The 12,658-nt window shown below is 35.0% G+C and overlaps 1 protein-coding gene across 1 annotated transcript in view; it reads left to right on the forward strand.

Moving 5' to 3' along the window:
• Window positions 1-12,658, forward strand: part of LOC101561904 (vomeronasal type-2 receptor 116-like) — a 54,571-nt gene that overhangs the window by 31,606 nt on the left and 10,307 nt on the right. Inside the window, exons 4-5 of the mRNA XM_023707439.1 lie at window positions 11,543-11,831; window positions 12,245-12,601. Of these exons, the coding sequence (XP_023563207.1) occupies window positions 11,543-11,831; window positions 12,245-12,601 (646 nt within the window). The remainder of the gene's footprint in view (window positions 1-11,542; window positions 11,832-12,244; window positions 12,602-12,658) is intronic.

The following is a 12,658-nucleotide window of genomic DNA, read 5'->3' on the forward strand; positions in this document are numbered from 1 at the left end:
TTAATGAATAGAATGATTTGTTCTAATGGTGTTTGTAAATAGGATCACAAGTCCGCATCTTGTACAGCAATGAACCACTAAGAAGAATGTATGCAGTGTATTATTTGTTGAAAAATGAATAAATAAAATAAAAAAATAAAAAAAATTTGGACCTATGGGAAAAAATAAATAAACACAATGGATTATTAATCACCTATAAAACACCATAAATTTGAGTCTTTTCTCAGTAAATGAATTTAACTAGAAAACATACTCTCAAGTGAACTAAATCTGACCTGCATGTACAAAAATCATACTGTCTCTTTAGTGTAAAATACTGAAAGAAAAAATGGAATCTGAAGGGTATAATAGATTCTGGCGGAAAAGAACTATCTTATTCAAAAGGAAGGAGTTACTGAGTTGAGGAGAAAGACAGGAGATGGAGCAGGGATAGGAAATTTATCTATGTATGTATGGGATATGTGTTTGGACAGCTATACTGTGCATTTCTGCTGATCTATGGAGAGATTCAGTTAATGTTTTAATTTGTCTCATCTCCTTTTTTCAATTATACTTTTTTTGCTTCTTAATTACTTTTTTTTGTTCACTTTGTTGAGAAAAAATAAAACAGCAATAAAGCAGTTTCAAACAGGACAGTAAAACAATTACAATAATTAATACATTGCGTATTGTCATCTTCATATTCGTTATTCTGTGGAGATGCAGACATGCTATCTTGTCTAAATAATATTAGTACAAATACAAACCTTTCTTCTCAATGAACTAAGAGAAAGTAGCTCTATATTTATCCTAAGTATCTTCTATATACATATTATATATTACTTTTTTCTTTCTTCTTCCAATTTTATATGCATATACCATGTAATACGAATAACTAGATGACAACACTATGTATTACATAGTATGTATTACACTATGTATTACAATTGCAACAAATACTGTTAAAATCATATTACTTTGTTATGTGAAATTTTATGTCACTTGTAATTGTTTCTGTCTTCATTCTAAGCTGTATGCTCTTTTAAAAAATAATTTTAAAATGATAAGCCAATACCTATCGTTTATAAGCATCAAAGTAAATGACCTCAATTCACCAAAGAAAAGAAATAGATTTGCAGGGTGAATCAAAGAAAAAAGATACAACAACACAATTTATACAAGAAACAAATTTAACTGAAATGACGATCATAGACTGAAAGCCAAAGGATGAAAAACAAATAGTTTCCATGCCACAAGGAAGCCACTAAAAAGCAAGGGCAGCTATCCTATTTGCAGATACTGTCAATTTCAAGCTAAGCCTGATCAAAACATAGAAAGAAGAACACTACATGCTAGAATAAAAGCCATATATTCATTGTCAGAAAATTACATACAATTTTTAATTCAGTACTGTACAAATATTGAGCTATGAAGAAATCATTAGTTAGAAAAATGTAAACACTTTTGCTACTGAGCACAAACACATTTACTTAATTCTTTTTGTGAAAGATCTGTAGAAACCAAATTAAACTTGAACAATGTTAAGAAAAATATATGAAAATATTATTTATCAAATACATTGAGAATAATTCATTGGTAGTTTCAGTAATTACCCAAAACTTACATGAAATACACAGTAAAAAATAGCAAAGAATGTACAACACAAGCCACAATGGCAGGGAATTTCAAGTTATTGCAAAGAAATACTATGATCATACATAATAATTTAAGACTCTGTAGAGACAAAAAGGGAAATGACAGAAATGAAGTTTATGAAAAGTATAATTAGAAGAACGTAAAGAAAATGTAAGATTTAGAGGAAAATGATAATAATATGGTAATATTCTGAGGAATTTCAACAATCCTGTCTGAGAGAAAGATGACACTTCTGCAATAGCAAGGATAAAAGTTAATTAGCAAATATAATTCAGTAGACACATACAGATAGCTGTGAGGCAGAGCTGAACAACACATATTGCAGGCAGGAATGTGGCAGAGGAGTAGAAGAAGTGCACAGTGCGTGCCTCCCTGGGCTCTGTTTGCATCAATGCAAGAACAAAAATGCACATGGTTTTACATAAAACAGGGAGTGTGAACAATACGTGCACCTGACCTAATCTGCACACCAGGATTCAAAGACAAAACAATGAGCAACACTACCTCTGTGTTAGTCTCTCAAATCACATATCAGGCAGTAGAGCAAAAACTTCACTTTTTCAGATCCAGTCCTAGCCCAGGCTAGGTGAGTGTGTGGGAGAGCTTATGGCTACCCTGCGCCAGCGGGACCTACTACTGAACCCAGCCCAGGCGAGACCCTCTTCCACCCCCTTGGGACGACTCCAGCACTCTGCAGCACCTCCCCCACCTCGCCTGCTGAGAAGGAATTTCTGCCACGTTCTGGGAACCCCAGATCAAGTCCTGGTCCAGGCTCGGTGAGTGTTTGTGAGAGCTGCCTCTACCCCTACTCCACCTTGTCCCCTCCAGACTCTGCTCAGGCCTGGCATACAGGCTTGGAGTGAAACCATGCAGCTGCAATCCCTGCAGACTCTGTAGAGGATAAAACCACCTAGCTAGTCCAGGAGCAGAACATCTTGCCAGAGGGGCACATCAAGTTCACTCCCAAAGGTGGCAGCAGGAAGGAGCTGAGCACAGCAGCCAGACCTAAGCCAGGCACAGCAGGATAAATCCAAACTTTGTAGATCTCCACCTGAATTTCAGGAGGTGCTAAGGTTATAACTGCACCAAAACTCTACAACAAGTGTCAGAAGACAGTGCTATACAAAATGACAACGAGAAGGAGCAAAATGCAATCTCCGACCCTAAACCCACCCATAACAAGTGCAGAGGACACTAACACAGAACAAGGTGGGAATCAACCAGCTGAAATCAATGAATCAATGGCTTCTGAAATGAAGAAAGAACTGCAGAAGAGGATAGACGAACTCAGATTGGAAATAAAAAAAGAAAACAATGAATTAATAACATCTGCAGTAAAGAATCAAATGCAGAAACATATGGAGGAAACACAATGCCCAACCGGAACAGGTGCAGAGGGCACTAGCTTAGTTGAAATGTATGAATTACTAGCATCGATAGTAAATAAGCAACAGCAGAAAGTTATACAGGAACTCACAGTAGAATTCTTTTCCACTAGCTCAGCTCAAATGCATAAATTAATAGTATAGATAGTAAATAAGCAACAGGAGAAAGTTATAGAGGAACTCAGAGTGAATTCTTTTCTGAAATAAGAAAAGAATTCTCAGAACTCATAGCATCTGAAGTAAAGAAACAACTAAAAAATAGGGAGGAAACCCAATCTGAAGAAAACACTGAAGTAAAAGAATTAATAACTGCTTCTAAAGAAGATATTGATTAAAAAATAGAGCACATTAGAAAAATGACAGATTCATTCAATAAACAATAGAGGAAAGAAATAGATGAAGAAATGCATGAAGCAGAGTCAAAAGATATAGAGGAACTTAATATCTCAATCACAAGCTTGAAAAATTATTTGAGTGAAAGTGAAGACAGAGTTTCAGATCTAGAAGATGTTGGTGAAGCTAGTGAAAAGGTAAGAAAAGATCTCTTAAAAACAACTAGGATACAGGAAAAAATAATTCATCACTTGCAAGATGATGCAAAGATGAGCAATGTGAGACTAATAGGTACCAATGAGAAATGAGGAGTCAATATGAATGACATTTTAAAAAAATGGGTAAAAGAAATAGCAAAATACTTCCGAAATATGAGGAAACAATCTGACATTCATGTAAATGAAAGATAAAAAGTGCCAAGAATGTCAGCACAAATAAAAACACATGGAGATATATAATGGTGAAGATCCCAGAAATTCAGCACAAGAATAATTTACTGAAAGATACTAGAGAAAAGAAGCAGATCATATTCAAAGGAAAACCTGTGAAGAGAAGTCAGAATTGCAACTGACTTCTCTTCACAAACCATGAAGGCAAGAAGAGCATGAATTAGAGTACTTCAGGTCCTCTATGAAAACAAATTCCAGCCCAGACTACTATACACTACAAAACTCTCTTTCAAGTTTGATGGAGAAGTGAAATACTTCCATGACAAAGAACAACTAAAGAATTTCATGATGACAAAGCCAAACCTACACAGGCTACTGAAAGATTTTCTAGAGAGGGAAAAAATAATCAGAAATCCATGAAAGAGGTCAGATGCAACTAAATAAATAGGGCAAACAATTAAACACAGGACAAAAAAGAGTAAATGAAAACATATAAATAAAATGTCAATCATAAGTCAATACATCTCAATTATAAACATCAAAGTAAATGGACTCAATTCACCGATTAACCAAAATAGACTGGAACAGTGGATTACGAAACAAAATCCAACAATATGCTGTATACAAGAAACACATTACCTCGTAAAGACATTCATAGGTTGAAAGTCAAAGGATGGAAAACAATATTGCACTCCCTAGCACATCACAAAAAAGCAAGGGTAGCAATCCTATTCTCAGACCGTCTCAAATTCATACCAAGAATGACCAAGCTAAATAAAGAAGGCTACTATATACTGGTTAGGGGAAAAATTTAAGAGGAAGAGGCAACGCTCATAAATATGTATGCACCAAACACAGGAGCACCGAACTATATAAAGCAAATCTTAATGGACAAGTAAAATCTAATATTCAATACCACAATGTTAACAAGAGTTCTTAACACCCCCTTTTCCTAAAAAGAAAGGTCAACCAGAAAAAAAAATAGGAAAGAAGTATCAGAACTGAATCAGAGCTTGAAAAAAATGGACTTGGTGGACATATACAGAGTGTGCCACCCAAACAAAGCTGAATGCATACTGTTCTCAGCTTCACATGAGTTATTTTCTAAAACAAACAACATACTGTTCGATAGGTCATGCCTAAGTATATGGAAGAAAACAAAAAGTATCCCATTCATATTATCTGACCATAGTGCAATGAAACTGGAAATAAATGACAAAGAAACCAGGAAAAAAAAAAACCTAAAAACATGGAAATTAAGGACACCTTACTCAGCAATTAATGGGTCACAGATGAAATTAAAAAAGCAATTGAACAAAATCTACAATGCATTGAAAATTCAAGCACAATTTATCAGAATTTACAGGATGTGAGGAAATCAGTTCTCAGAGGGAAATTCATAGCTGTGAACTCACACATTGGGAAAACAGAAGGGGAACAAATAAATACCCTAATGCTGCTCTTTCAGCAACTAGAAAAGGAAGAACAAAACAAACCTAGAACCCAAAGAAGGGAAGAAATCATAAAGATTAGAGCATAAATTAACTGAATTGAGACTGGGAAAACAGTTCAATGAATTAACGAAACAAAAAAAACTGGTTTTCTGAAAGATTAAATAAAATTGATAAGCCCCTAGCAATCCTCATCAAAAAGAGGAAAAAAAAAATCAAATACAAACAATAAGGATTGAATCGGGTGAAATTACCATAGACCCAGTGGAAATTCAGATTATCAATAACTACTCTGAGAATCTTTATTCTCACAGATTAGAAGACACAGAAGAAAAGTACAGATTCCTAGAAAAGTACAAATTACCACAACTGAGTCAACAAGATATAACTACTCTCAATAGCCCAATAATAGCCGATGAAATACGAGGTATAATAAAAACCTACCAACAAAGTCCAGGTCTGAATGGATTCACAGCTGAGTTCTACAAGACATTTACAGAAGATGTAGTCCCTATACTCCTCAAACTCTTGCATGAAATTGAAAAGGAAGCAATCTTCCCAAAATCATTCTGCGAGGCAAGTATTATACTGATACCAAAACCAGGGAAAGACGCATCTAAGAAAGAGAACTACAGGCCAATCTCCCTCATGAACATAGATGCCAAAATCCTCAATAAAATACTAGCAAATAGAATACGGGAAGCCATCAAGAAGATCATACACCACGACCAGGTAGGATACATCCCAGGGATGCAAGGATGCTTCAATATTTGAAAATGTATAAATGTAATACACTATATCAATAGAACGAAAACTGAAAACCACATGATCATCTCCATTGATGCAGAAAAGGCTTTTGACAAAGTTCAACACTCATTCATGTTCAAAGTCCTACAGAAAATTGGAAGAGAGGGCCTCTACTACAAGCTTCTAAAAGCCATTTATGAAAAGCCAAAGGCTAACATAAATGTCAATTGGGAAAAACTGAAATCTTTTACTCTCAGTTCTGATATGTCAAGGATGTCTTCTATCACCACTCCTATTCCATATGGTTCTGGAATCAATATCCACAGCCATTAGAAAAGAGACAGAAATAAAATGAATAAGAATAATGTAAAGAAGAAGTTAAATTATCATTATTTGCAGATGACATGATACTTTACTTGGAAGACACAAAAAACTCCACCAAGAAGCTACTAGAATTAATACACAAATTCAGTAGCATAACAGGTTACAAATTCAATATGTAAAAGTCAGTATCATTCCTCTACACAGAAAACAAACACATTGAGAGGGAAATTAAAGAAACAATAACTTTTACAATAGCACTGAAGAAAATGAAATACCTTGGAATTAATCTAACTAAAGAAGTCAAAGGTCTTTTCAAGGAAAGTTACAGTATTTTGAAAAAGGAGTTATTAGAGGTTTTCAGAAAATGGAAATATATTCCATGCTCCTGGATAAGAAGAACTAACATTGTGAAGATGGCCATACTCCCAAAATTGCTGTACAGATTTAATGAAATCTCTATCAAACTACCACTAACATACGTCACAGACCTAGAGAAATCATTCCTAAAATTTATTTGGAAACAGAAAAGACCTAGAATAGCAAAGGTAATCCTGGGTAATAAAGACAAGGAACGAGGTATAAAAATTTCTGAGTTGAAATTATGCTGCAAAGCTAGTGTGATAAAATCAGCATGATACTGACAACAAAAGAGACCTGAGGATCAATTCAATAAATAAGAAGACAATGAAGCTTCCACGAATGCACTCAGCCACCTTATCTTTGACAAAGGGGCCAAACATACTCACTGGGAGAAGGATACCCTCATTAATAAATGGTGCTAAAAAACTGGCTGTCTACATGACGTAAACTAAAACTTCACTCAGGTCTATCACCATGCGTTAAGCTAAGGTCAAAATGGATTAAAGATCTAAACATTAAAACAGAGAAACTAAATCTCCTGGAAGAGAAAGTAGGAGGAACTCTTGAAGACATAGGGTAGGCAAAGAGTTCATGAACAAAAGTCAAATAGCACGAGAAATACTTGAAAAAATTAACAACTGGGACCTGCTTTTACTGAGAAGTTCATGCACATCAAAAGAAATTACCAAGAAAGTGGAAAGATAACCCACAAATTTGGAAAAAATCATGACAAATAAGTACTCAGACAAATGTCTTCTCTAGAATTTATAAAGAACTAAAAACACTAGGGCCCAAAATTTGAAGACCCAGTCCAGAAATGGGCAGCTGAGATGAACTCACACTTCTCAGAGGATGAAATTAAAGAAGCAAATAAATATATGAAAAAGTGCTCCACATCACTAGCCATCCGCAAAATGCAAATTAAAACAACATTGCGATGTCATCTCACCCCAGAAAGAATGGCTATTATAATGAAATCACACAACAACAAATGTTGGAGAGGCTGTGGGGAAAAAGGAACCCTTCTCCGCTGCTGGTGGGAATGTAGACTGGTGCAACCATTATGGAAATCAGTTTGGTGACTCCTTAGAAAAGTTGGACTGGAAATCCCCTATAAACCAGCTATTCCTCTACTGGGAATTTTCCCGGAGGATCTGAAAACATCATATCATAGTGATAAATATGTGCCTATGTTTATAGTAGCAAAATTTGTGATAGCCAAATCTTGAAAACAACAAAGATGCCCTTCACCTGAGGAATAGTTGAAAAAGATGTGGAAAGAAAGCTATAATACAAGTAAATGCAAAGCAAGAACTCGAGGACTAACTACTTAAGAGAGGGAAAGGAGAAGAGCTAGGAAACATGACAGTGGCAAGCCATACAGTTATATGTAGAAGATGGGTAAGGAAATGATCCTGAGAATTTCAGAAGATTTTTGAACCTAGGAGTTAATTGGAAGGATTCTCACCCTGACTAACTATATATACTGACACCTGTGAACTAAGCAACTGCACTGAGGATGGTAATCTTTAATAGTAGTTTCATGCTTGGAGTGCCTATCAGTCTGGTCTTCAGAATATGGGCTGCTTGTCATGACATGCCAGTTACTGCCATGCTGTCTCTCGTGTAGATGATTGTTCAAAAAGAAGGGGGTAGTGAATGAAGGCAGGATACAGGAAGAGGAATGTTGATTTACTATCCCGCTTCAACGTTGTATATGGATAGATTTCTGGATTTATGTGTAAACATAAGAAGTATATAATTCTTTATGCCTATTTTTAAAATATATTCTAAATTTGAAAGTTTTTCATCATATTCTATAGAGACTTAAAATTTAACATATTAATACTTATGAATAATACCTGTTGCATGTTATGCCTAAGATGTTTGATATTAAGACAGATAGTGAGATTAAGCTTAGCTGCGTAGGTTGTATGGTAACAACAATAAGCTTCTCTTCTGGAGAGTTAGCAATCTAAGTTTGCAGACAAAAATTAGACAAAAAGGAGGGCCAAAAGGAAAGCCAACATTTTGGCCCTAGCATTTCAAGGTCAATTAAGACTCAGGACATATGAGAACTTGTACTGTAACATCATGTAACTCAGTAATGTCCCAATTTTTCTAATCAAGGAGATTATGGGGCCAAAGAGGAAAGTAGTCGATGGTGTAGAGTGTGCCTAAGGAGAATCACATGGAGAGAAAACATTCTCTCAGGCTTTCACAGAGAGCATATTGGCCAAGCAATGGCCGTGACTCATTCACATGGCTGACACTACAAAGGATCTACAATCTGAAATACAGGATCTCAGGATAAATCCTGAGGGGATTTCACTGACCTTGTCAGATCCAAAAGCTACAACTCTTATTACATAGGTCTTGCTTTATCTTGGTCTTAAGCATGCAGCAGAATAGTATTAAAATGAATTATATGAAGTAAAGCCATGGTGTAATGTTGAGCTGTATGGGACTCAGGTCAACAATTTCTGACATTGCCAGTCAAGCGGAAGACCCAATACTATTATGGAGTACTGGACTCTTTTAGAATATTTTGCTGAGTTAACACACTTATAATATTCAAATGACAGAACTAAACAAAAAAAGGGTATACAGATGAATGTCCGTTTTGTATCTGTGTATTCAAAATGGTTAGGATAGATATATAGTTACATTCTCTTAAGAGAGAGATTTGTTTTAATAGTGTTTGTAAACAGGATATCATGGCTGCATCTTGTACAGCAAGTATTCACTAGGAAATACGTTTGCAATGTGTTAATTATTCAAACTGTCCTACCAATTTGGTTTGAAGCTGTCTCAATGCTATTTGTTTCTCAATAAAATTATGGAAAAAAAACTTCACTTTTCGTGAAACCATTTACAACATATTGGAAGGTTTGTAGCATAGTGACTGTTTAGCCTAAGCCTTGCTGCAGGTATTGACCTTTGCTTTGAAATTATCATTCTATTTTTAAGCAATCAAATGGGTATGTATAAAATACATTGTCTCTTGTTATGCTTCCTTTGTTCACTGTTATTTATCCTTCATTTCTGTTTCAAATAACTTTGTCTTTTCAAGATTTCTCTCCTGTCAAGCTCCGATGGAGACTGGAGCCTCTTGGGTTTCGCTGGGGGCAGAAGCAACCTTCTGCAGCACCATTTTCACTGCACAGATGTCATCAGACTCTGCTTATCTGCACCCCTCACACTCTTCCTTTATCATTACTGTTCCCTGTATGTTGTGTTTCAAATTCACGTGGATATCACAACTATGAAGTACTTACTGGTGTACTTATGTGTGATTATTTTAGTTTTTCACAGTAGAAAATGTATTAAAACCCACCCTAATCGTTTCATGCTTTCCATTTGCTACACTTTCCTTCATAGTTGAAATCATTTTCTCTATGTAAATGGAGCTTAGCAAAGTCCTCTTAGACCTTGAGTTATGTAATTTTCTTAATAAAGATTATAAAACCTTGCTGGCATCAGCCTTTGCAGACAGTGATTACATTTTGTGAGTGCCTCTTTTTTTTTCCCCAGAGGACTACAATTCTTCATTGCTTGTGGTTGCTTTGGTAGAACAGTAATGCAATTTATACAGAAAAGTTGAAATAAGTGATCTATATATAACATTTTAGCATTTTTCTAATACACTTGAATGCCTATCTTAGTATAAAACCGAGTAACACATATAACACATATATGGTATAAATTGCTTAAAGGCTATTATTTAACTGGCATTGTCATGTACATTTAACACGCATCTCTTAACATTTGTAGCTGGCACACTAGAAAAAGACAGATATCTAAAATAAAAAGATTATCATTCTAAATAATTCTAGTTTTACTTTTAGAAGATATGCACATCTGGAAGACATGAAAACATTTAAGATATTATGAAATTAACAATAATAAATTGTCATAGCCATATGAAAATTTTAGTTTATTAGTTTGCACGAAATGTATCTTTTAATAAGACTTCATCATTTTATCCATAGCTATGGTATTCTTTTAGTAATCAATGTAAATACATCACAATAATATAATTAGCAACATTTACTGGGATATATCTGCTCATCAGTTTCCTAAGCTCATTCTCTAAAAACTGGAATATATATATATATATATATATATATATATATATATATATATGCATGCCCTAAGGGGTACTCATTTCATTATCTTTAATGTTTTGATGACCTATGGGAACTACAATATAATAATGAATACATCATTTTTTTTGTTGGAACCGGGGATTGAACTCAGGCCCTTGCACTTCCTAGGAAAGTACTTATTCGATGAAGCCATTGTCCCAGCCTAAACTATTGCCTTAATACAGAGAGCTGAGTAAAAATGTACCACAGATTATAATTCTAAAACATGATTTATGTGTTATATGAGAAATTGTTCATGATAACAATTGTTAATAAGAAATAATAAGGAATGACAAGAAATATTTGTGCTAATAGTGTTTGTACAGTATTATGTCTGCATCTTTTACTGTGAATAACCACTACAAAGAAAACAACGTGCAAGTATTAATTATTGAAAGTTTCCTACTAATAAGTTTTGGAACTGTCTCATTGTTATTTGTTTCTCAATAAAATTAATAAAAAAGAAAGAAGAAATTGATTCAAGACTTCTATGTAGAAGTTGTGGCAAAACGCCCTCCTGTGACAGACACAGGAAGAGCATTCTCTTTAGTTTATTGTAAGAGTATTAATCTCCTCCACGATAAATCCACAAACATAATGCAATTTAACACTAGTCAAATTTCACACATAACTCTAAAGCTAGCACACTCAAGCTTAGGATATGAATGAGGGAAAACCACAGCATTCAATTAATAAGTGGTATTTTTCAGGGTTGTGATCTGATCATGTATTGAGGAATTCCCTCTAATAACTACTTTGCTTTTATTCAGGCTTATGCCCAGCAATTTCCAGAATGTTCTGGCCTTCATTTTTGCCATTGAGGAGATCAACAGGAATTCTCATCTTTTACCAAACATTTCTTTGGGATATGAGTACCATAATTTACTATACAGCTACTGGAGGATATTAGAGAGTTTCCTCATTCTGTACCCAGGACAAAGTGGGACCCCTAACTATAGCTGTGGGACAGAGACTAAGTCTATAGCATTGCTAACAGCATCACCTTGGGCAATTTCTTCTCAAGTTGGACCATTTCTGGAACTCTACAAATTTCCGCAGGTGAGGCTGGGTGGATAGGGAAGGATAAAACGTGTCACATTAATTGACAGTTTCAGGTGCAGTTTCAAAGATGATGAATGTGTGGACTCTGTGTTTGTCTATTACACAAACTGTACAGCCTCAAAGTGAAACCCAATGAGTTATCTTGATTAGCTACATTTTCTTTACGTACATCAGAAAGGCAGAAGATAAGGTCAAAAGTCTTCAACTCAGTGTGTGCTCATTTATTTTCTAAAACAAGACTCTTACGAACTAAGATGATTAACTAGATAGGAATATTCAGTATTTCGTTGTATAATTCAGCTATTTAAATTTTCAACTATAGTTTTGCTGTTTCATGAAACCCTTTATGTGAAAGAATGAGCTTTATGTAAAATTTCTTTGCATAACTTTGGGTTGTCATTTTCTTGTAGCTTACTTTTGGCACTTTCGATCCTGCATTCAGTGACAGTGGCCAGTTTCCTTCTCTCCACCAGGTGGCCCCTAAGGACACATCTCTGGCCCTAGCTATGGTCTCCTTATTGCTTCATTTTAGCTGGACCTGGGTGGGACTGGTCATGACAGAAGGCCAGAATGGTTTTCAGTTCCTCTCAGATGTGAGGAGAGAGACAGACAGGAATGGAGTCTGTATAGCATTTGTGACTCTAATCTCAAATGCTCTGGTATCATACCTCTCATTTACAAAATTGAAAAATTTCCTGACTAGAGAAATATTACCAGTAAATGTGGTGATTATTTATTATGACAGTGACAGCTTAAATAATATATTTATTTATTTATTTATTTATTTATTTATTTATTTGAGAGAGAGAGAGAGAGAGAGAGAG

This window comes from Octodon degus, unplaced genomic scaffold, assembly GCF_000260255.1.
Source record: "Octodon degus isolate 3935 unplaced genomic scaffold, OctDeg1.0 scaffold00290, whole genome shotgun sequence".
NCBI lineage: Eukaryota > Metazoa > Chordata > Mammalia > Rodentia > Octodontidae > Octodon > Octodon degus.